The 26,733-nt window shown below is 36.3% G+C and overlaps 2 protein-coding genes across 3 annotated transcripts in view; one reads left to right on the top strand and one right to left on the bottom strand.

Annotated features, from left to right (window-relative positions):
- Window positions 1-26,733, bottom strand: part of SPINK5 (serine peptidase inhibitor Kazal type 5) — a 345,077-nt gene that overhangs the window by 74,203 nt on the left and 244,141 nt on the right. The window contains exons 6-9 of one of the 2 annotated variants that reach the window (XM_081495652.1): window positions 9,563-9,683; window positions 8,224-8,249; window positions 4,323-4,450; window positions 2,529-2,601 (exon numbers count right to left, since the gene is read on the bottom strand). In XM_081495652.1, the coding sequence (XP_081351778.1) occupies window positions 2,529-2,601; window positions 4,323-4,450; window positions 8,224-8,249; window positions 9,563-9,629 (294 nt within the window). In that variant the 5' untranslated portion in view covers window positions 9,630-9,683. The remainder of the gene's footprint in view (window positions 1-2,528; window positions 2,602-4,322; window positions 4,451-8,223; window positions 8,250-9,562; window positions 9,684-26,733) is intronic. The other variant, XR_014055486.1, reaches the window with a different exon arrangement.
- The window catches only part of LOC145508636 (uncharacterized), a 331,084-nt gene that overhangs the window by 277,556 nt on the left and 26,795 nt on the right, over window positions 1-26,733 (top strand). The gene's annotated exons all lie outside the window — the stretch shown is intronic.

Genomic DNA, 26,733 nt, shown 5'->3' with positions numbered 1-26,733 from the left:
CTAGGTCTTAGCAAAAACATAAAAATACCTGTGGAGAGTATTTTATAGATTTCATAAGATATACAAAAATTACATGAATTAATGATAAGATATTCTATGCCTTTGGCATGGGCAAGTTACTATTGTAAAAAGTCAATTTTATGCAAATTAATTTATAAACTCTCTGTAGCCTGAACCATATTGAGTTCCCAAACTCAGGTTTGATTTTTTTATAAACTTAGTAAATTTTTTATTTCAAATATTTATGTGAAAAATATATTACTTGTGCATAGGTAAGTCAACTTTGAAAAAGTGAGAAAGGGGAATTGCCTTATTAGTTATTAAAGAAATGAACTAATATGAACAAAAAAGGAACTTAGAAACACATACATGTAACCCTACTTAATATACTAGAAAGCTGGCAACCTAAATCAATGAGAAATACTGCATGAATGAGCTGATCAATTAAAAAACAAAAGTTTCTACATAGACCAAAGATGTTAGTGATTAGAAATTATGAAAGTTCAGAAAACTTGAGTGGTAGCAATGGAAATTATGAAAAGGAGTCAAATTGGAATATTGGTTGGAGGCAAAACCAACAAGTTTTGTTGATGGAATGGATATCAGAATTATAAGGTTAAAGAATGACAGATACACTAATGAAGAATAGATTGATGATGCAAGAGAGAGGATGTCTGTAGGAGAAAATTTGTTGAGCAGGTAGAACATCTTATTCTGAGAGTAAGAGGCAGGGTTAATTTTTGATGGGAAAAATCTAAGCAGAGAGAGTAGATTGTTTTCTTTTATAGTAAGGAGAAAAAAACAACAATAAAACTGTATAGTTGCATTAATCTATTCACAGACATGTAAAAATCTAGACAGAAATTACTTTAAGGCACACAGCCAAATATTAACTGCCTTAATTTATAAGTAAATCACTTCCTAGGTAGCAAAATATGTAACCATAAGAACTTTATTGAGAGGTCAAAATTATAATTCAGGCATAAAATGATAACAGGAAGTATAATGTCTCGACATTCTATAATTTTCTTTAAAATCTTATTTTAAAATTCAGCAAATATATATCTATATATGAAAACGTATCACTAATAATGTTTTTAAACAGTAGGATTAAAAATGATATGTGCGTGTGTGTGGTGTGTTTGTGGGATTTTTGTCACTTGCTTGTATTTTGTATTTTTTAAAACACCATTGATATATAGGCTTTTCATGAAGAAAAAAGAGGAGGAGAAGGAAGAGGAGAATGGATTTTATATTATAAGCCTCTCTCTAAATGTGACAAAGAAAGGCAGATTTGAAAAATACAAGTAAACTTTTCTGACCCTCACAGATTTGGGGAGCACAAAAGCAGCCCCCTTTTCCTCAGAGTTTGTAGTTATTGAGCAATTGCATGGTGACTGTGTTATTGTTTTAAAAGTGAGACCGTTTGAGCCCAGGCAAAGACTTTGGTTGACTAGGTCTACTGTGGAAGCTGAGGTGCTCAGACGGTCCTGGGTAACACTGACAAGGAAGATGTTAGCTTGGTTAGTTAGACCAGGGATATTAAGGTAATTTGGGTGTGCCTTCCTTGGCTGATCATTTTAGTTATGTGTCAGAGGCACAAGAAGAGGAAGAGAAAGAAGCTATTGGAGAAGAAGCTACATAGGAGACCTGGAATAATATGACTAGTTGTCAGAACACCTTGTGACACCCAGCTTCGTCAGTACCTTATTGTGAGATATTGTAGGCCAGCCAGACTTAGCCCAATCAGGGCTTAGAATTTTTATTTTTTTTATTTTTTTATTTTTTTGAATTTTTATTTTTTTTATACAAATAAAAATTTTTGTATAATGAAAAAACTATGTATAAAGGGAAGTGGTTGTGTGTTGGGTTGCATCTGTATAGTTTCTTTCATTTTATTTAATTTTTAAAATTTTTCCACAGAACAGTTTTCTCCAACAAATATTAGCCTGAATCCCAATTTGAAAAATAGATATAAACAAGCCAGTCTACTTGAATTAGAGGAAATCTCCAAGTATTAGAAAATATGTTCAGAGGAAAAGAGAAAGGAAATGACTCACATGCCTGCTAACACATGTTAAACACTGTAGCTGACCTTTCAAATTTAGATCCTCATTTGATCCATGTTCCATATCAAAAGTGAATAAACTGAGACCCAGAGATACATAAATTGTCCAAATTCTGAGACTTGAACTTAGTTCTACAGTCCCATGAAGGCCTTGTTGGAACCAAGACAGGATAGTAGGAATAAGAAATGACCATGAAAGGCAGTCATCACACTGGTTTACTCCACCTCTTAGCATCTGTTAGTGCCCACAATGTTTTCAGAGAGTTGGGTCATGGGTTGGGCCTATGGACAAGCTGTACGAGATACTTAGCCCACCCCTGGACTAAGCCCTGTTCCCTCCCTTCTAAGTAGCTGGCTTCACAACAGGTGATGACCTAGTAATTAGGAAATAAACAGATCTGAATAGAGTTGCATGTGATTTCCAAAGCAAATATGACAAGTTGACTCAAAATAGTCTCACCTTTCCTGGGGCAGAAGCCCTGGAGACTCTAGTTAAAAGCCTGGACCTTTTCTGGGATTTTGCTTCTTTTTCCCTGGAAGATAGCAAAGAATAGAATAGCTCAGACATGCTTGCCCAATTTTTAGGACTAACATCATACATGGTAAACTGAATTTTGGCTGTTTTCAGCCCAGTCTAGCTTGTCAGAAATGGAAGTATGTCCAGAAATGACCACACGTACCACAAACCTCTCCTCAGCACTGAAATACATCCATCTTAAATGTATTGCTATTGAAGGCAACAATCTCGATTGTTAAGTGCACAACACACTCCCACCTTAAATACTGCCAACATCCAGGTGGTCACCAGCTCTAAAAGCTGTTTGTACTATTTTTAGAATGCTCTCTTTGAAAGACTATATTCACATCAACCCAAAATCTACACACCTGTCTTGGTCTTAGGTTCCAGCCTCTTAAGGACCCACAGAACAAACTGAGCAATTTAAAGAAGGCCCCAACTAAAATAAATAAACTTATTTTAAAAAAATAAATAAATTTATTTTAAAAAAGTAAATAAATAAAATAAAATAAGATTAAGAACAACAACAAAAAAAAGAAAACCTTAATGCCTCATACAGTCTCCTCCTTTCCAGGTTAAGAAACCAAGTTTATCTTAATATAATTTACATGAGTAATATAATAATTGACTGAGTGACTTCAAAATGATAAATAACCTGCCCTGTATATTTAAAGGCATTGTATTTTTGTTTTATTTTTCAATAAATTTATTCTATTTATAGTTTCAGTCTCCTATCAAAACATCCTATGTTAAGAAGTAGAAAACTCTTTAGTAAGTAATACATCTACTGGTTTACATTCAGCTTTCAAAAGACTAAGGATTCTTCAGCTTGCCCTGGGAGTCTCCCCTCCCTAAATTTTGTCCTGACTTCCTTCATCTTCCAAAATGTCTTCATTAGAAGCACATGTGATCGGAGCTTTGTTATCCCAATATTAATAACTATGTCAGATAAAATCCCTTGACACATTACCAGTTAAAACATAATTATCTTCAGTGGGTTAGCTTAGTGTTGGCTTGGTACCAGAGTTGAAGTTTTCAACGGTCAGAAACCGAGAATGAATTCCCTGTTCAAAAGTAAATTAAGTTTCTTTGATTTGCGGATTTTCCTTTTCCAACCCAAACTTTTTGGGGTGTCACTGGAGAGAAGGAAATCAAGTTAGGAAGCATTGCAAAGACGTCAGTAAACTTCCAGGATATTAATTCTGAGTTACAGGCAGTTGGAAGCCAGAATCGATTCTACAGTCCTTTCATGCTAGCATAATCCTAGATATCTGAAGCCCTACTGGCAGCTCCCAGAGTCAGGGTATATCCTGCTTCTCCTGGTTGGCTCTCACATCATTCTCAGGGGTACAACAGTGTCAGGTCTTCACAGGCCCAAGAATCCTTTTCTCCCAGGGTTAGAAAACTCAGCTTGGAACTACATCCTCAAAAGACTATTCAGTACTACATAAGGTATTGATTGATACTGGGCCCTCTGGGATATTTTGGAACACCATGAGTGATTATTAAAATGTTTCCAGGTGGGTGGCATTTATCCAACTTTACTTGACAAAAAGTATCATCTGCTAAGCATTATTATCTACCCACTTAGATTCAGAAAAATATATGTGACAGAAAATAAAGATAATATATTGAGTTAACTATTTTTAGCTATTTAACTAAAAAGTTAATAGCTTTTAACTATTCACAGAAGAGTGGTAATTCAAAACACTTGAAAGAAAGATAAACTTTACTCACAATATCATTTTGCACGTAGCACATTTGTTGACAACAATTATTCCATCCGGGCTTTGAAAAGGGTTTTTATCTTGGGAACAGAACAGTTTTCCATTTTTCATCAATGCTCGATATTCACTGCATGTTTCCTTAGGAAAATATGAAAAAAGTGTTTACAGAAACCTCATCACAGCAAGTTTTACCTTCTAAGAACAGTGTTATTTCATAACCACTACCCTCTTTGTATGGAAGACATTCACTCAACTTGATACAGATAATACAAATAAAAATAATGAATCTGGATTGTCTGTTGGAGATTGAAAATTCACCTAAAAGCATTCATCTAAAACCATTAGCAAAATGGAAAGAACAAGGGACTTGGAGTCAAAAAATCTGAGCCTATATGACAGGGTTCTCATAAGTCCAATAGTCATAGCAAGTGAAATTCTCAAAGGCTCACTTATCCTGTCTGTAAAAACAGAGGATATAAGTATACATGCTTCATAAGTTTTGTGTGGATTAAATAGCATAAGCATGTAAATCCCTCAAAGAGGCCCTGATACTTTGTAGAAGATATTCAATAATTAGGTTCTCTACCTCACCTCTTCTTCCTTAGTATAGCTTAGTATAGTTGTTGTTGCCATGATTATTATTGGAATATGCTAAGCTCATACATATAAAAATGTCTAGTATCATAGTTCAATAATAATTGCCATTGAAAGGTATATGAAAAGGTTGCTGAGAAAGTTAATTCAATATATTTAATGAAGGCCTGCTAAAGCACACTCACTTTTTTTCTAGGGGTTTAGTATTAATGGTGCATTTGCACTACCTAGTAAAGCACTGGTTTAAAATATTACACTACCTATTACTTTAGGAAATTCACTGGTCTAAATTTTGTTTTGTTTTGACTTTGATAAAAGGTTTCAATATCCTTGTAACAGAAAAAATAAGTAAATAAATCAAGCCTTTGATCCAGTACTGACAAATGCACCTCTTCCAAAGGACTGATTATAGAATTCTATTCAGCCTCCTGTATCTTTATAGTAATAATTCAGTCAGTCAACAAACGCTCACTATGAGGATACTATACTCTTCTAGGTGTCATGGATATAGCAGTAAATGAGGCAGAAGGATCCTTGGCCTAAATGGTGTTTACCATCTAATGGATAATGATATATCTAACCCAGCGTCCAACGCTTGGGAGGCAGGTGATAGCACTTGCAGAATGAAGAAAGATTAATGGTGAAGAAGAATACATAATTTCAGAGACCAACCCTGGGAAATTTTTCTAAGGGTAACCTACTAAGAATCTCTAAGATTATCATCACCAACCAGTGATTTTATCTGAGTAGCACAACAACAATTTATGGCAGCAGACTGACAACTGGGTCTCTTGAGATCCATGTCTGGTCTCTGATTCTGTAGTATTTTATGCCAATATTGCAAGTTACTGCTTAACTGGCCAGATATAACTGAACCTATAAAGTCCAGATAAAAATCCTATCATGGAATGAGAAGAGCCTGGTGTTTTTGTAATATAAATATATTCCTTGTGAGGCAGGTCTTAAAGAATGTACTAAAAACAAAAATTCATGATAACACTAGAATGAAGCTTTACATAGTTTTTATTGGTCAATTGAAAAAGAACATTATCATCCAAAATAATTCCTGAATTGGATTTCTCCAATGTCACAATTAGATAAATTCCAAATCTAAGAAAGACCCAGTTTCTTTTTTTTTCTATATATAAATGGACAACAGAGTCTCAGAGAATAGGTTTAGAAATTTGTTCACAGTTTGTAATCAGTAAAGATGGAACTCAGTGCTATTTTTCTGAGTTATGAGGTTATCCAGTGTATTCTATTGGGCAAGAGGAAAAGTCCATAAAAATTGAAAGAAACAGTTGCATTTTTCTCTGGGAAAAGTGAAATAGCTTCCCAATGACCATAATAGAGAGGGCTGAAACAGGAGCAGGTCTGGACCATAAAGGAGTCCTGAGGTGGTGAGATGACTTCTCTGCAATGTTGACTCATGATGTAATTTCCAGTCTTTGGCTCATTTTTGTTTTGTTTGTTGCTCTTTGTGTTTTCTCCACTTATCTCAGAAAAACTGGAGCCCTGTAAGGCCAAGCTCTTCTGTTTTCTTTCACTGGCTGTGATATCTGTCTCATTGTCTGCCATTGTTCCTCCCCAGGCATCATAGTAAACCCCCCAGGAGCTGGCATCACCCCTGCTCTATGTTAAAGCACCAACAAGGTTGATGTGGCTTCACAATTACCCCTCTGGGATGAAAAATGTAAGCATTTGGTAAAGACCCTTGTAGATCACTACGGTGCTTTTCTGTGCTGCTCTGGCTCATGTTTGCAACATTCAACATGTTTTTATGGTACTAGAAAGACCTTGAGCTACCGACTCGGAAAATAAAAAAAAAAAACAGCATTGTAAGGAAGACCAACTCAATAGTTTTCATTTCTGACAAAGTATTCAGACTATGATCAGAATTATTTCCAGGTAAATAATCACTTTTCATATTCTTTTTGCTTTTGCCAACATAAGAGGTGGCTAAATTTCTTTTTAAAATGTTTTTCAGTGAAATAAGTTTAATAGAATGAGAAATATCAGTGCAAAATTTGAAATATGCACTGAAAACTACCACCCATTATCATAGACTCTGAAAAGGGAAACGTATTTCTTCATGTGCAGTGAGATTTACACAATACCCTTCTTTTTTTTAATATAAAATATCCAAACAAGCAAGCTCTTTGATTCTCAAAAATCCAATCTTTTTTCTTACCCTATCATCCCACTCTACTTATGCAATGGAAGTTTCTGAATCTCTTTTAATCAGCAAACTTCAATGAAATAATAGAGACTATAATGGAATTCTCTAGAATATTCCTGTAAGAAGTTTCTTTTAAAAAAAAAAGTTAACAATAAAATACAGCAAGAGTATTTTAATCATGTTTATGAGTTTTGGTGTAGAAAACAATCTTTGTACTATTTTATTCTTTTAATGTTCATGATCTTTGAGAGACATAGTAAGTATCTGCTACATAACCAGAAATATTTTAAATCTGAAATAATGGCACAGTTGTGCATGTCCATGTGCATGTGTGTATGTGTGTTTATAATTGGCTCTGTCAATGTGGCTTTCAAATATATTAAAAAATATTTAATTTCTATAGAAATTAAACACAGGTGCTTCTGCTCAGTCTGCTGTGAGTTGCAAGTATCTTCATGATTCGCTCCCTCTGCATCTTATTTTATCCTTGTTCTAAGCCTATCTTCTGAGAGGAAACTTACCTGACTATCTCTATTGAGAAGAATCGATACCATTTCCATCCACAGAAATTTCTATCTTCTATCCTTCTAGCACTAATCATTATTTAATGTACTGTATAATTTACTAAGTTACTTATTAACTTGTCTGTTTTCTTCCCTTACAATGTAAGCTCCATGAAGGCAGGATTCTTTTTTGTTTTTATATTCCTGGCACCTCAAACAGGATCTGACATACAAAAGATGCTCAGTAAATATGTACTGAATGAACTATATACACTGAATATATACAAGATATAGTATTTCAGCTTCCTGTGTGTGCCATGACTTTTTCAGCTGTTAAGGCGAACAAGAGTAATTCACTAATGTGTTTGTTTGTGGAATTGTAAAGCATTCCTTTAGTATGATAGACAACCTCTTGCCAACCTCTGTTATCGTTAATGCATTAATGTGTGTGTGTGTGTGTGTGTGTGTGTGATTTATGCCTTGATTCATAAAGACCTGTTTCTGTGTTTTTAACAAAGCTATTAGTGCCCATCAGTATAATATGTCTGTGTTATTAATATGAAGGTGTTGGTCACAGAACATTTTTCTTCAGGGATCTTGGAATGAATTCAATGAACAGAAAAAGCAGGACTAACCTGATTTACATCTTCACTGGCAGCATCTGGGACAAAAATACAGAAACCAAAGTTAAGGGAATGTACAACATTTAATAAGTAAAATGAACAATCCACTGAGTGTAGTATCTTGCTTATTTTAACAACAATATATTTTAAAACCACAAATTGATTTGAACACTTTAAAATGCACCATGGCAAATAAAGTGAGGGCATTGCACCAGCAGTGTATACAATAACAAAGATCTCTCACTCATATAGTGCCAATTTCTTTGAAAAATAATACTCATATACTTTCTGACTCCCTCAAAATATCTAACTTCTTAAAAAACCCTTTCAGAACAAAGTATTGTAGGCTTCTTTTAAAATTATAACACACATATCGAATATATCAATCACAGTTTTAAGGAATAATTTAGCATAAAGTTTATATCCTATATACATAAAATTAAATTTTCTGGATTCTGGTAATACTGTCTCCTTATCACAGCCACAAAATTTAGAGATCTGGTAAATATTATGATTAATTAAAATCACAGACTAATACACTCTCTCATTAAGAGAATTTTTTTTGGTACCAAGACACTCATTTTAGGAAAGTAGGTATCATTTGTGTATAATAGTCTCCTCACTCTCCATCTCTGAAGTTTCCTTTTAAAATATGTAGACACTTCATAACAAGTGAAGTCTAGGTAATCTGTGTTCCCTTCATCAGATAGCAAAAGCAAAAACCTATCTCCTGGCACCCATAGAAGTCCCTTACCATGTAGAAAAAATATTTTTAATTCATTTAGGATTTGAAAACACAAAAATAAAATTTGCTAGAAAGCATACTGGTTTAAAACCAGATGATTGAATTTGATTTTTTAATGTTTTATTTATAAGTAGAGTATTAAAGTATACATATTACATACATCTAAGTTTTACATATATATTGTATACATAATTCATATAATTATGTTTCATACATTTAATATTCTAAATATGTATTATATATATAGTTCATATCACTATGAACTTATATGTTTGGTGAGGGGAATATGGAGAAGACTATTAGCTTTTCAGAATTAATGTTGAATTAATGGAAGAATTTCTGATGGATAAAAATTCAGATTATCTCAAACTACATGTCCTTTTTAAAGATACCCTAGTTATAAATTTTCATATGTAGTTCTTCAAAACTCTATGTCTGGCAAGATAGTTCAGGGTTTTGTATACACATGCATGCACACACACACACACATACACACACACGCACACACACACACACACACACTGACGAGGGAGGGAGGGAGAGAAGTCCCTGCCTAGAGCTTTGGAATGTGTGGCAAGAGGCTTAGATTACAGGCAAATTGCTCACCTTGTATGAGACAAAGAGCCAGGGTCAGAAGCACTGGCACTGTGGTTATCTTCATGTTGATGATCATGTAAGTTGGTTACCAGTCTGCCCCTTGCATTGCTCACCAGCTGGTGCTCTAAGACTGAAGCCGTAAAGATGCAGCTCACTTTTATAATATAACTGTGGGTGACACCCACAACAGCCAACACTGCAAAACCAGTTGTTCAAGGTCATGCTAAACTTAATATACCACATCAATTTAGTTTCCATCTTTTAGGATCCTGTCAAGGTGGCAGATTTGCACAGAAGCTATTTCCAAAGTAGGTCTAATGTGTTTTCAAGATACCTGCCCTAGAAGGCAAGAGATTATGTTCAAAACTCAAAGTTTAACACTCCAGAGTGCAATATGAGAACTGAATTTCTCACCAACACTAGACACATTTCCTCATACACAAATGTGTTTCTAACTCAGCTCCCTTGATAAGTGAGAAGGGAGGGGAAAACAAGGCAGATGGGTTGTCCTACAAGTCAGGTAAAGATTTAAAGACATCTGGAGAAAGCTGCACATAGCAAGAGCACCTAAGGTTCCTTTTGCTTCCATCTACATCTGTCCTGGAGTGTCTCAATTCAGTGTCACAGACTCATATATAAGTTATAAAATGAACCCAAGGGATAACTATCAAAACTCAAACACTGAAGACATGGGGAAACAGCAACTAACAGAAGAAGCTATGAGTTTCCCAAAAGCACACCATTGAGATGGAAGAGAAGACCACAATTTCAACATTTTTTCAACTCCATACGCTGCTTCACCACTTTACATTAGTAAGGGGAGAAAAATGTGAAGTCGAAACTTGTGCATAGCTACTCACATTCTCCAACAACAACAACAAAAAGCTTGCACATGGCTACTTTTAAAGTTTTTCAATCTGAAACATTTTAAATTCACAAGCCTTATCTATCATCTAGCCAAACATCATAATCATAAACATTAGAGATGCCAGGTTTAACTTTCCACAGTCCATCACTTTGCAAATTACTGTTTGGAAATTTTCACTTAAATCAGTCTTAGATTAAGTTTACTTCTGTAATACCTCATATATTATTTAGTTTCCCAAGAAGTAAAGAAGAAACAAAATATTTAAAAGTATAGATAACTTTTCCAGAGAAAGTATCTTCTTCTTAGTTCCTTCTTCCATTCTACAAGTAATGCCTTTTGTCTACTGGTTTATTTTACTCCATTCAATAAAGCACGTGGAGAACTATGCAAAGGTGACTGAAATCAAAGCCAGACGGTTGGATTTTGGTATTCCATACATTTCCAAATCTATAGAAAGGAAATTTTGGATTCAGTGGGATCAAAGCCCTTTTAAAGATTGTTCCAGAAAACTGTTCTTAGGCTAGCCAATGCTGAGGCCGTGTCAATATTCTGAATATACCATCAAAGCCAGACTATTTCCTTTTCTTTCTTTCATGAAATAATTTCTTTCCTATAAAATATAATCATTGGTCTCAAAGCCTGTGCTGTATTTCTGTAGTTCTTTCCAACAGTTTAGTAAAATTAGTGACCACAGAAAGCAAGTTCAGATTGCATTACTATTACAGGTTAGAAAATTGACATCTGTCATAGCTTAATGGAAAGAGAATGGGACAGGGAATCAGAAAAATTTTCTGTTTCTGTCTCTGCAACTATACAGTGTAATGGAAATGAACACGGCTTTGGCTCATAGTAAACCTGGCTTCAAATCTTGATCATGAGTTACCAGCCATGTTGCCTTTGCAAATTCACTTATTTTCTTTTAGCCTGTTTCCTAATATGTAAAGCAGGGATAGTAAAACTATATTGTACAATTGTTATAAGAGAGGTAAATCGTGTGTGTAATGTTCAGGACAATTCCAAGTACATGTGATAAGCTTTATAGTTCATAGCTGGTCTTGCATTTTCATCTCATTATAATAATATGGCTTCCTAGGTAATTCCTAAGACTCTAAGAAAAGTCAACATCTCTTAGACGTGGTCCACAATGACAGATTTAAGTTTGCTCAGCATAGAAATAACAATCCCAAAACATTCTGAAGTAAAATCAAAAAGTCAAGATACAAGCTCTCTTTTTCATCCCATCATTGTGTTCTAAACCATGATACCTAAAACAAATCAAAGTATTAGCTATTTAAATTTGCTGAAGCTGTTGCTAGATTTTGGTCATCATTGATTCCTGTAAAATCTTCTTCTGTATAATGATATGCCAATACTAATTTTTTAATCTTCCATTTGCTCTGGTAGAACATATGAAATGTGTCCTAACCATACACTCTTACTGATGGTGTGTGCGTGGGTGTGTGCTCAGTCATGTCCAACTCTTTGCAACCCCATGCACTGTAGACTTTCAGGCTCCTCTGCCCATGGAATTTCCAGAATACTGGAGTGGGTTGCCATTTCCTTCTCCAGGGCATCTTCCTGACCCAAGGATTGAACGCATGTCTACTGCACTGGCAGGTAGATTCTTTACCACTGAGCCACCAGGGAAGCCCATTTTTGATGGTTCGGTTCAGTACAGTTCAGTTCAGGGAAGCCCATTTTTGATGGTTCGGTTCAGTACAGTTCAGTTCAGTTCAGTTGCTCATTCGTGTCCGACTCTTTGCGACCCCATGAATTGCAGCACGCCAGGCCTCTCTGTCCATCACCAACTCCCAGAGTCTACCCAAACCCATGTCCATCGAGTCAGTGATGCCATCCAACCATCTCATCCTCTGTCGTCCCCTTCTCCTCCTGCCCCCAATCCTACGCAGCATTAGGGTCTTTTCCAATGAGTCAACTCTTCGCATGAGATGGCCAAAGTATTGGAGTTTCAGCTTCACCATCAGTCCTTCCAATGAACACCCAGGATTGATCTCCTTTAGGATGGATTGATTGGATATCCTTGCAGTCCAAGGGACTCTCAAGAGTCTTCTCCAACACCACAGTTCAAAAGCATCAATTCTGCGGCTCTCAGCTTTCTTCACCGTCCAACTCTCACATCCATACATGGCCACTGGAAAAACCATAGCCTTGACTAGACGGACTTTTGTTGGCAAAGTAATGTCTCTGCTTTTAAATATGCTATCTAGGTTGGCCATAACCTTCCTTCCAAGGAGTAAGCGTCTTTTAATTTCATGGCTGCAATCACCATCAGCAGTGATTTTGGAGCCCAAAAACATAAAGTCTGACACTGTTTCCACTGTTTCCCCATCTATTTCCCATGAAGTGATGGGACTAGATGCCATGATGTTAGTTTTCTGAACGTTGAGCGTTAAGCCAACTTTTCCACTCTCCTCTTTCACTTTCATCAAGAGGCTCTTTAGTTCTTCACTTTCTGCCATAAGGGTAGTGTCATCCGCATATCTGAGGTTATTGATATTTCTCCTGGCAATCTTGATTCCAGCTTGTGTTTCTTCCAGCCCAGCATTTCTCATGATGTACTCTGCATATAAGTTAAATAAGCAGGGTGACAATATACAGCCTTGACGTACTCCTTTTCCTATTTGGAACCAGTCTGTTGTTCCATGTCCAGTTCTAACTGTTGCTTCCTGACCTGCATACAGGTTTCTCAAGAGACAGGTCAGATGGTCTGGTATTCCCATCTCTTTCAGAATTTTCCACAGTTTATTGTGATCCACACAGTCAAAGGCTTTGGCATAGTCAATCAAGCAGAAATAGATGTTTTTCTGGAACTCTCTTGCTTTTTCAATGATCCAGCGGATGTTGGCAATTTGATCTCTGGTTCCTCTGCCTTTTCTAAAACCAGCTTGAACATCTGGAAGTTCACGGTTCACATATTGCTGAAGCCTGGCTTGGAGAATTTTGAGCATTACTTTACTAGTGTGTGATGGTAGGAAAGTTTAATGCCTTACAGTAGAATTGGTGACTGTGTAATATGCAATGATGAAAATCAAATCTAGCTCAAATGGACAGTTCTTCCCAGGAGTGGAAGTGGTGAGAGGGTGTAACAAAAGAACCAAAAGATGATTGTGTCTCTAAAGTATCCCAGCTATGAGGAAGGATTGAAGGAGTTAGTTTCCTTCTTACTGGAAAAGAGTTCCTCACTGACACCCAGAACCTTATAAAATGATGATACATAAGAGGATTGAAACTGATAACCTCTTCCAGGAGAATAAAATAGCCAAGAGAAGATTCAGTGAGCACTGCAATACCAGAAGTACAATGTCAGCTGGCTCTTGTCATCAGAGCTACTTCTCCATTTCATTTTAGAAATGTAAATCCAGAGGTGATTGATCACACACTCTGTGAATCACTTCTTACTTTGAAAACCATAGACTTGAAATTCGAATGAAAGGAACTGAGGTTTTAGAGAGCTGGGTTAATACAGAACTTTTGTATTAGGTTGTCAGAATACTTTCCTTAAATTCTAAATTTTTTTCCAGCTCTTAGTTTTTCACCAAATATGCACAACCCTTTTTCTTCTCATTAAAAAGGAATGGAGTTAGGTTGCAAAAAGTATAGACTTTACAATTCAACACATGTATCAAGTGGCCCAGAATCTGAATTCTCATCAAGGATATTGACACAGGGGGGAAAGACAAGGAAACTATGAAGGAAACAAGACTTTGCAGATCAGCAGTGTTACTAAAGACAAAGATTACTTCTGAAATCCAAAGTTAGCAGATCACTGTTTAGATGTTCTCTTTTTCTATGCTGAGATTTCCTTGATGATCATAACAGTTTAATAAATAACTATAGTCCCTTGCAGTTAAACCACCTTCTGCGTCTTTCCAAATCGTCTGTTTTCCATTAGCTCTTGATTTGGTTATTCAATGCTGCGAGGCAGCAGAGCAGGTGTCCTTGTCCTTCCCTTACCTGCCAGAAATGGTGCCATTCAGAAACCTCAGAGAAGGAGCTAGCATCAATGATAGTCCCAGCCTTGACACTTCCTTACTTTTTACACCCTACGTTGCCAGTGCATAGACTTTCAGGCAGTTCAAGAGAATCTGGATGTTGTAGTGCTTTAAACTAGGTACAACGTTCTATTGCTAACATAGTCCTCTGTATTTATTGCCTGCTCTCACATATTCATACATACACACAACCATAAACCCATAATGAAAAAAAGAAGCATGCTGTGACCGTGATTGACAAAGTATATAACCTAATAGTTCTTAGAAGATAAATTAATTTTCTATTTTCTTAATTTTTTGTTTCCTTTCCTAAGATTCTCATGTTTTTCCTGACTAACAAGTCTGTATTCTCCTCTTTGAAGACACTAACTGGAAAACAGCCTTTACCCCCCTTCTTTTTTTGAAAGTCCTATTAACAGGTATTGAAACCAATTGTGTTTTTTTTTTTTTTTCCAGGGCTCTGAAGAGCTCTGTTACCACAGTCCTTTATGTTTCCGTGCAGAGAAGAATTCAGTGTGAGCAAAGTGATAGACAAGAAGTGATTTTTTTAGAGTAGGACTCTTGTGAAGTTTACAAGTGGGCAAGTGAGAAATGCCATGCTCTGAGAACTTATGCAGCTACAGTTTTATAATCAAAGGAAAAGTGAGGAGAGGGAAAAGACCTTCTTTGTCTTTCTTAAGTAGATGTCACGCTTCTATCATCAGCTCCTCCTCCAGGTTGAGCAAGGGAGTTTTCTTTTCCCTACATGGTCAAGCTAGGTCCACAAATTATTGTTTTTTATGTGTGCAGAGAGCAATGTCCTGGAGATCATTAATTTACTGAGCTCACTGGGCAGGATGGGGATCTCATGTCACCAATGTTTTGTTGTTTGGGGGTCTGTCTCATGCTTCTTGCATGGATTTATTGCTAAGCAAACCTGCTTTCTTAAGTAATCCATTAACTTATAGGAGTCTCCCATATTTTTTTCTACTTACAATACCTTATAATGAATAATGAAGTCACCCAGTCATGTCCAACTCTTTGCGACCCCATGCGCTGTGGTCTACCAGGCTCCTCTCTCCGTGGAATTTTCCAAGCAAGGGTACTAGAGTGGGTTGCCTTTTCCTTCTCCAGGGGATCTTACCAACCCGGGGATTGAACCTGGGTCTCCTGCATTGCAGGCAGATGCTTTACTATCTGAGCCCCTAGGGAAGCCTACAATCCCTTGGTGGGATTATCTATTTAATCACCTCTTTGTACCTTCACTCCCTCTCTCTGGGAGAATTTCTTTCTGTTTGTTTAGAAAGGCTAAGAGACTGTAGAGATAAGCATATCATTTTATCTAAGAACAAGATGAGATGGGCACTGTTTGATCACTAAGCATACAGACCTTACTATTTATAGATGTAATTGTTGCTTTTGTTAGATTAGGATTAAGAAAACAGAATGATTCAATACCTAATGTTTGACCGCATTAAATTTCATGTATTGGAGTAATATTTTGTTCTTAAATACAATATCCAGCTTCTCCTACAGCTGATACTACTGAAACCCCTGTTTCATGAGACTATATTATCCATCACCTGGGTATTCTGTATATTCTGAAGTCTCCTAGGATTTATTCTGACTGTAGAAAACAGAGGTTTGTGAAACTATAGTCCTTTGGGGGAAAATTACAATGACTTAATTCTGAAGTAGCTAGTATACTGAATTTTGGTAAAAGAGTAATGCACATTTTATACTGAAATATTTTTATGTTCATATTTACAATAAGAAAATTATCAGATTTGTAAGTAAAATTAGGAAAAGATCTTTACTTTTATTCAATTATTTGCAAAGAAACCAAATTTGCTACCATGCACTGGAGAAGGAAATGGCAACCCACTCCAGTATTCTTGCCTGGAAAATCCCAGGGACGGGGGAGCCTGGTGGGCTGCCGTCTATGGGGTCGCACAGAGTCGGACACGACTGAAGTGACTTAGCAGTAGCAGCAGTACTAAGTGACAGGGACAACAATGAAGAGTATCATTTTGTTCTGTTTTTACAGGTTAAAAAATAGAGGTTTGGTGAGACTCTATTACTTTTCCAAAGTCATATAGCCTGTAAGCAGTGGTTGTTGCAAATGCTAACAGTCAGTACAAATAGAGGCATTTAAATCCAGAGCCCAAACTTCAAACTATCACACATTGTCAGACACTCCCTGCAATAGACTGAACCGTGTCCCTCCAAAATTCGTATTTTTAAGTCTTAATCAACCCCTAGTATCTCAGAACACGACTGTATTTAAGGAAAAGTCCTTTCAAAAGGTGATCAAGTTAAAATGAGGCCATTAGGGTTGAGCCCTAACCCAACTGACTGGTGCCCTTATAAGAAGTAATTTGGACACAGAGACTCGAGGAAGCCTGTGCACAGTTTGAGAAGCTATTATTTAATACTGCTGCTGCTGCTAAGTCGCTTCGGTCATGTCCGACTCTGCGACCCCAAAGACGGCAGCCCACCAGGTTCCCCCATCCCTGGGATTCTCCAGGCAAGAACACAGGAGTGGGTTGCCATTTCTTTCTCCAATGCATGAAAGTTAAAAGTGAAAGTGAAGTCGCTCAGTCGTGTCCGACTCTGAGCGACCCCATGGACTGCAGCCTACCAGGCTCCTCCATCCATGGGATTTTCCAGGCAAGAGTATTGGAGTGGGCTGCCATTGCCTTCTCCGGCTGGACATACATTATTGTTAACATTCTCATTTTAGTGAAACTTAGAGATATAGTAACTTTCTCAAAGATACAAACAGTAAGTGGTGAAAGCTGTTGTTCAACAGAATTCTGCTCAATCAAGATTCCATTGCCTTTTCCCTATGCCCTTAGGCTTTTCTAACACTGTGAAAGATGTTTGAATGTACAGCTTTCATAATTCATTAGAAAGGAAATGATGAAAAGGCAAATAAGAAAACTAAAATACCTATTTTATTCTCTGAAAAGAGAAACAAAAAATTAATATGTATGTTAAGAGACGCGTACTAAGTCACTCAGTCATATTTGACTCTTTGTGACCCTATGGACGGTAGCTCACCAGGCTCTTTTGTTCATGGGATTCTCCAGGCAAGAATACTGGAGTGGGTTGCCATTTCCTCTTCCAGGGAATCTTCCCAACCCAAGGATCAAACCCGTGTCGCTTATGTCTCCTGCATTGGCAAGCGGGTTAGCTTCACCCCTAGCACCACCTGGGAAGCTCATGCTAAAGGATACACCAGGGTTTTTTGTTTGTTTATTTTGTTTTAATGATAAGATTTCTGTTTCTGGCCAAGATACAGGAACAAGGAAAGGAGATTTCCTTCCCTGCAACAATTTTTTTTTTCATTAGGATAAAAACCACATTAAACAATAGTTTTCTGATACTGGACATTAGATAATGCAGGTCATGATCCCCGGGAGTGAGAATAAAACTCTAGTTAGATCTACATCGCCACAGTTGACTGGCTGTAGTTTCTAGGCTGTTGCATAGAGAGAGAAAACACAGGTAGAGAAAACAGTCTCCCTGAGATGAGGATACAAAGCTGAGAGTTGAGGAGAACAAGAGAACTAAAATTTATGTGGCATGGTACCAAGAGCAGAGAACTTCAAGGAGAGATTTGTAGCAAATTATCCACCGAGAGCCTTCAACTGAGTGAGAATAAATAATTCTACATGAGAAAACTACTCAAGGTTGGGGGAAAAAATCACCCTAAGAAGTAGAGGGAATAATATTCAAGTTTAAACAGGAGAGGAGATAGCTTGTGTTCTCACCAATAAAACGGGGGGAAAATCTGTCATTCAGTTAGAAATCTGAGAATGGTATTTCTCTAGTAGGGAGGACAGAATTATCCACAAAAGGCTGCTGTGGTTCCACCTAAGAAAGCTTAAAAGCAAAGCTAGAAATTATCTAAGTATTTTCAAGTAACTTTACTGTGTTCCAGAACAAACTTAAGGGACATTTAGAGGAAAGAAAAATATTCATCACCTAACAAAGTAAACATGAACTGATTAGCATACAATCCAAAATTACCACAGACAAACCAAGAAACAGGAAATAGAATTCATGTTAAGAAGGAAAAATCAATCCAAAGAATTGACTGATTCCAGCCAAGTAATAGGAACTGAAGATACACTGCTGCCTGCAGTGAGTAAACAAATAAAAACAAACACAGAAAATATATGAAACAATGGTTTTCAAGATACTAAACAGTAATCTCTTGAAATGAAGACAAGTGACCCATGATAGACAGATAGTAAACAAACAAGGTGAACCTTAAAATTGCCCCAGCTTATTGTCCTTAGAAAATTGACAGGTCACAGAGAATGGAGGAGAAACTCAGGTACAGCCATGCAGACCCTGTGTTAAGGAGACAGCTGAGATTCCAGGAAGGTGAAGGCAGTTGAAATTTATCAAAACAGAATATTGGAGATGAGAGAGCTGATCAGTGGAAACCCTAGAAATATGAATAACCCGTAAGGATTCCACAGAGTACTGATCACCAAACACATATGAGTAACTATCCAAGATCAAAGAAAGGTCCATCTGAAATGATTAAATAGAACAGTACCCTATGTTTATACAGGATCAGGACTAGTACCTGTTCCTGTCAACCACACTGGAAAAATCTCAAAATTCATAAGGCAACTCAACTCTATTGGATAGAATACTCAAAAGGGCTATGTCAGAGTAGTAGATGATAATTAGCTCTACTGTGAATATTTCTCCCCTCTTACCTAACAAATGGTAATAGTAAGACCCAAAAGAATTCACAAAGTTTTCAATGAACAGAACTGTATGCGAGAACAAAATTAAAAATTATTTATAGAAATAAAAAATCATTCACTACTCAATAATATAAAACAATGTCTGGTATTCAATAAAAATTACCAAGCATGCTAAAGAAGCAAGAAAATAGTGAGGAGAAAAATCAATTAATTAAAACTAACTCAAAACTGTCACAGATGTTGTAATTATCAGACAAGGACATCAAAACAGTTATAACCACGCTCCACGTTTGAAAATATAAAGAAGAGACATGGACGATACAAATTACAAAAAATAAAAGTTGGACCTTGGAGTACAAAATTAAAAATATACTACATATGATTAATGATAATTTGGATGTCATCGAAAAAAGATTAATTAATATAAAGATATGATATAAATGATACAAAATAAAACACAGAGGAAAAAGATAAGAGCATCCATTATCTGTGGGACAACTAATATAAGAAGACTGATATAGATGTAATTGGAGTTCTCAAAAGTTGGCCTGGGAAAGCAGAAAAAATATTTGAAGTAATAATGGCCCCAAATTTTCCGCACTATAAACCAACAGGTCAAGAATCTCAATGAACTCTAAACATAAGAAATAGAAAGAACCCATACCAAGGCATATCATTATTAAGTTGCTCAAAAACAGTGAGGAAGTCTTTATAGCATCTACAGGGCCAGAGGGTGGGGGTAGAAAGGCTCTGTTATATATATAGAATAATAAAGACTAGGAGAACGACAGTTTTTCTCTTTGGAAATAGCACAAGTAAAAACACAGTGAAGCAACATCTTCGAAGATCTTTAAAGCATGAAAAAAAATACTGTCAATCTAGGACTATGTGCCCAACAAAAACATCTTTTAAAAATGATGGTGAAATAAAGACTTTTTCACATATATAAAAGTTGAAAGAATTAATCCCTTACTGCATACCTTTACTAGCAGAAATGTTAAAGGTAGATTTTCAGGCAAAAGAAAAATACGTATCACATGAAAATATGGATCTACACAAAGGAAAGAATATCATTAGAAAGAGTAACTACATGGGGAAACATATAAGAATTTTTCTTATTATTTACAACTCTTTTAAAAACAACTGCTTTAATAATAAAATACTAAAGATCTATAGATGATAATAAATTAACAAAGGAGATGCAATGAAATCATAAAATACTTGACTTATCCAAAAGCAGAAAAAAAGGATAAAGGTAGTAAGAAAACAGATGGGACCAATAGAAAACATAAAGATAGCAGACTCAATAATCTATATTTAAATCTATATATTTTATGAAAAATATATATTAAATGTAAATATGTTTTATATAAAATTTCAAGGAGATCAAACCAGTCAATCCTAAAGGAAATCAACTCTGAATATTCATGGGAAGGACTGTTGCTGAAGCTCCAATACTATGGCCACCTGATGCAAAGAGCCGACTCATTGGAAGAGACCCAGATGCTGGGATGGATTGACGGCAGGAGGAGAAGAGGGTGGCAGAGGATGAGATGGTTAGATAGCCTCACCAACTCAATAGACATGAATTCGAACAAACTCCAGGAGACAGTGAAGGACAAGAAAGCCTGGTGTGCCGCAGACCATGGAGTTGCAAAGAGTAGGAGACAACTTAGTGACAGAACAACAAAAAGTGTATTAGACATAAAATATGTGTGTTATATGTAAGCATGTAAACTGAAAGACAGATTGTCAAATTAGATGAAAAAGGAAAATCCAACTATTTGCTGCTTTCAAGAAACGCACTTTAAATATAAAGATAGAAATAGGTTAAAAGTAAAAAGATGATTAACATTAATCAAAAGAAAGCTTGATTGGCTATATGAATATCAGGAAATGTAGATTTCAGAGCAAAGAATATTACCAGGGATAAAGAGAATCATTTCATGACGACAAAGAGATCAGTTTACCAAGAGGACTCTCTTACCACTCTAAATGTTTGTACCTAACAAAGGAGACCCAGACTTATAAAAATTACATGAGAGAATATTTCATATTGTTTCATTAGATGAAAACTATTCATATGTTTATAAATCATAGTATCTGTTTATAACTCACTTTAAGCCAGAATTGCTACCCACTGGCATTTTGAATACTTAGGAAAGTCTTGAAATTCTTTATGATCAAGTAGGAAAAAAAAAAAAAAGTTTTACTCCATGTAACCCGAGAGAGTAAAGCTAGAATCTGACCGAAGTTAGAGGCTGTTATGACTCCACTGAAAGGGGAAGCTCTCTAGCAATGAAATCTGTCCAGAAATAAAGCAGTTGGTTGTCTTAGAGAGATTGTTTTTTATACCTCCAAAAGGTGTTTTTTACACCACCTTTTCTGTTAGATGGCAGAAAAACCACAGCTAACACTTAGGAGATCACATGCACGGGCTGCTACTATTTGAGCCTGGGTAGACTAAGTGGATTTTAAACTATAAAATTTGAGTGCTGTATAGAAACCTATGTAGAAATTAACTAGAAACAATGAAGTTGGTATAGGATTAAGAAAGCGTTCAACATAGAGATTTGAAATTAAGCATTTTTCTCTTGGATCTTTATATATAAGGATACTAATGCCGACCAAAAATTTAGATCAATATCAATTTATAGGCATCATGTTGAATTTTATTAATTGAAAGCTTGAAAATCATAGTTGCTGGAAGTAAGGATAAAAAAATTAAAAAAAACTTTTTTTCTGAATTAAGGAATCTAGCACCCTGGTAAGGAAGCCAATACTTGCCTCAGAAATGATTCAACAGAACATAAAATATTAAAGTGTCATAAAAGAAGTACAAGTGAAGTGTCCAGGAAAGATATATTATTTATATATGGAAGATAGTAGTGGGCCTTGAGGCTTAAGAATATTTGAACATGTGCGGATGGTAATGTAACTGATTTTTCAGCAGAATGACACACACAAAATTCCAGGAACAAAATAACGTGGGGTCTCTATGAAAGAATATGTAGTACTCCTTTTGACTGTGTTGATATATGAGAAAGGAAAGAGCAGAAAGTAATTTTACAAGAGTGGGATGCCAGAATGACTAAAATAAACAATAGTGACCATAGAATGCTGGCAAGTATTTGGAGAAACCAGATGTCTCATGTTTCTGGTAGGAACGTAAAATGGTACAGCCGCTCTGGAAAGTAAGTTGGCAGCTGCTTACAAAACTAAACATATACTAATTATACTACCCAGTAATTGCACTCCTGGTCAATTATCCCAGAAAAATGAAAACTTACATCCACACAAAAACCTGCACACAATTATCCACAGTAGCTTTGCTTATATTATCTCCAAATTGGAAACAACTACAGTGTCCCTCAATAGGTGAATGGTTAAACAAACTTTGGGCTTGCCTGGTGGCTCAGTGATAAAGAATTTGCCTGCCAATGCAGGAGATGCAAATTTGATTCCTGGATTGGTTGAAAAGATCCCCTGGAGGAAGAAATGGCAACCCACTCCAGTGTTCTTGCCTGGGAAATCCTATGGACAGAGGAGCCTGGCGGGCTATAGTCCATGGGGTTGCAACAAATTGGACACAACTAAAGCAACTGAGCATCTAAACAAATTTTAGTACACTGAGCCATGGAATCCTATTCAGCAACAAAAAGGAATCAATTATGTATACATGTAACCACTTGGATGGATTTCAAGGGCATTATGCTAAGTGAAGGAAGGCTTGCTCCAAAATGCATATAATATAGGTCAATTTATATAACATTCAAAATTACAGATACGGAACACAAATTGTCAGAAGTTAAGGATGGCTGTTGGAGAGGGAATAGAGGCTATGGATGTGACTCTACTGAAGTAGCATGAGGGAAATCTTTGTGGTGATGGAAAATCCTATATCCTGATTGATGACAAAACTATGCATTCAATAAAATAACATGGAACCACTCACATACATTTCATCAAAATCAAATCACTAGTTTTGATTTTATACTATAATTATTTAAGATTTCATTATGGGGGAAACTGGGTAAAGAATATACAGGACTTCTTCGTATGGTACTATCTTAGCAAAATTCCAAAAAAAGGTTTTAAAATATGTAGATTATAAAATCTTACTTTTTGTTCTATAAAGCTAACCATATACTTATCATCGAACTCAGAAATCTCACTTTTAAGTATTTATTCAAAAGAAAATTAAAATATATGTTCATGTAAAACTTATAAAAGAACATTTATAGCAATTTTGTTCATAATCACTGAGAAATAGACATGATCCAAATGTAAGTCAGTTGGTGAATGGATTAAAAAAAACTATTGTACATCCTTACAGTGGATTTTTATTCAGGAATAAAAAGAAATGAACTACTCTGCCTGCTCCACCATGGATGAACATTAAGAACATGATTCTAAGTGAAAGAAACCAGATACAAAATTCCATTCATATGACAGTTTTAAAGTGACAAAATTACAAGGGCAGAAATCAGATCAGTGGCTTCCAGGGACCATGAACCAAAGGACAGGATACAGAATTGACCACAAAGGTACACATGAAAATGCTCTGTGGTGAAATGTGTTACACAAGTGACTATTAATCATAACTTATGTAACTGTACACCCAAAATTTTGAATTTTGCCTTTATAAATTTCACTTCAATAAACTTGACTTTAGCAAAAAATTTGACATTCGATATCATACTATTTCAAAAACATTTATATATTTATATATCAAGGAAGATAGAAATGGATTTACATGACAGTCCTAACATTTGTTATCTCTGGGGGAATTACCTATGATTTTTCATATTTCTCTTTCATTTTTCTTGTCTGATAAGTTCTTTGCACCAAGTAGGTATTATCTTTAAGAACAAAAATGCTATTTTTAAAAAATAGATAAGCATTTTTAGGGCAGGATAAGACACAAAGTCATCCAGCTCTCTCATTTAGTTTACAGATGAAGATATGAGGGTTAAGACAAACAGAATGATTTTTTCTAATTACTTAAATTTAAAGAGTTTACCAGGTGGCTCAGTGGTAAAGAATCTGCCTGCCAATGCAGGGGATGAAAGAGACACAGGTTCAATCCCTGGGTCAGGAAGGTCCCCTGGAGAAAGAAATGGCAACCCACTCCATTATTCTTGCCTGGAGAATCCCAAGGACAGAGGAGCCTGGTGGGCTACCGTCCATGGGGTCACAAAGCACCATTTGCTAAGACAAATAGAATGATTTTTCCTAATTATTTAAATTTAAAACCACACATCCACAGTACCTTGATCTCCTAAGTCATATGATCTAACTGCAAATGTCATAATTTATTTTGATAGAGGGGGCAATTTTCATCCTTTCAGACTCCCGCTTCATAATGCCAAAGCAAAGTGTTTCAAGATTCCTGGCCCATCTCCCGTAGGTGGATCCCAATACTGTCTGGACAGAGAAGATTAGTCCTCTAACCTGCACCAAAGAAGACGAGTAGTTTTTGGAAATGTGTAACTTGCTAGCATATGGATCTCAGCAAACATGATAAGAGAATCATTCACTTTACAGGATTGTTGAGCAGACTGATAATGATTGTGTGAAAAGGTTAAAACAGCTATTATTATTGGTAGCAGTTCAAGTTATACATGCTGAAGCCTACTTGAGAGTCAATGGAGATATAACTTAGAAGTTGGCTTTGGAACAATGCTATCTGAATTCAAAAACTGGCTTTTTGGCTGTGTGACAGGGACACTTTTCCTAAACTCTCTGTCTCAATTTCTTCACCACTAACCTGAGAAGTGTTACATGATTGCCATGAGGATTACATGAGGTATTTCATGTAAAGTCTTTAGATGGTACCTGGAGTATGGAGAGTGCCCAGTGTTATCTGTTGTTAGAAAGGTCTTCTTGTTAGGCTGCTGACTACATTGAATTAGAGACCACAACTGGGAAATCCACTTCTGGGTCTTTTAAAGTGTTGAAATATTTTGTAGGAAGTGCTAAAAACCAGTGCTTAATTTTAGGTGCACACCTAATAGACTCCAGGGGAGGGGAGTTATTTCCTTCTTGGTACCCCTTGCTTTGGACAACTTATTGTACTCCAGTAGGTATAGCTTTGTAAGGAACTGGGTCACTCTCAATGAACAATAGCCACACATGGCTGGATGGACTGACAAGTCATCTGAGTCATCAAGAAGCGACACCTTTTGAAATAGTTCAGAAAATCAAACAGCTCACTCTAAGCCCATAAGTTTTCAAACACTTCACCTCTTGAAAAGAGAGGAAGTGGCTTATTATCCAGCAGGGAATGAGACTGGAGGGAATGCCTTTTCTTTCTGTTACCAGTCTCTTATGCCTCTAGCTCATTTGCAAGTTCATGAATAAAGTCAAAATAGTGTTTGATGTGGAATTAGGGAGCCTTTTAATTCCAGTCCTCACTTTTACCCAAAGTGAGACAGATTTAATTCCTAAATAACTAATGAGATGAGGCACACTGGAAAGTGAAAAAAGGGGACAAAAAGAAGGTAGACCAATTAACCTGTACTAATGAAGTGTATCAACCAATATAATAAAAATATTGCTTCACAGAGGATATTTAAGATAGTGAAAATACTCTGTATAATTCTATAATGGTGGAAACACAGCATTATACATTTATACATTTCTCCAAACCCATAGAATGTACACTATCAAGAGTGAGCCCTAATACATGTATATATATGGCTGAGTCCCTTTGCTGTCCACCTGAAACCATATTCCAATATAAAATTTAAAGTTTTTTAAAAAAATAAATACAAAAGTGAACCGTAACGAAGATATAATTAAACAATATAAAAGGAAGGAATTTCCGAGCTATAAGGTGTTAAGAAGAAACCAGTCACTCTTCTTGGTGAAGACTGGTATTGTGTGCCTCAGCTCCTGTCTTTATCAGGTATTATATATTCACCTACAAGTCTAGCTCGTCACATCTCAAAATCTCAAACAAGTATGTGAGGTTTGGAAAAGGAGAGGGAAGCTCTGACACAATTTTTTTTTTTCCTCTAGATGAATGACTATATGCAATTTTTAAAGTTAGTCCTTAAAAAATACAATTTGTTGTCATCTGGGCGAGGTTGCATTGTAAGATGCCACTGCTGTGAGGGTGGCTGGCTGCACACCAGGCCAAATCCATTGTGGGTGTGGAGACATCCAGAATAATAAAGTATCACTCCACCCTGTTGTCTTGTCACCTAATTAACTGGTGTGCTCTGAAAACAACTCTTGGGAGTCAGAATAATCTCTCATCTTAGACTTGTGATGCAATGGGAAAATGGCAGCCTACTTTGGGCGGAAATGCAGAACATCCTCTGACGTTGGTTTTCTGGGAAGGGAGGCAAGTGGAGAGAAATGGGCGCTGTAATTCCCATGGAAGTTCACTTTTGATTCCTTGCCCACTTGGCCTAGGCTTCTGAGCTCAGCAGAAGGTGCTTGCATAACCCAAACAGCTTAGCCCCAGGCCTCTTCTCCAGGGGTGGAAAAAATGAGTATCGTTTTAGGGCCAAATAAATGCTTTTGTCAGAGCTCACTTTTTCCTTTCATTTCTCATGGAAGTAAACAGTGAGAGTAGACATG

Source organism: Giraffa tippelskirchi, chromosome 6 (genome assembly GCF_054371585.1).
Source record: "Giraffa tippelskirchi isolate mGirTip1 chromosome 6, T2T-mGirTip1v1.2.pri, whole genome shotgun sequence".
Taxonomy (NCBI): Eukaryota; Metazoa; Chordata; class Mammalia; order Artiodactyla; family Giraffidae; genus Giraffa; species Giraffa tippelskirchi.
The sequence above is the reverse complement of the archived record's forward strand: the minus strand, read 5'-3'. Positions and strand labels throughout refer to the sequence as shown.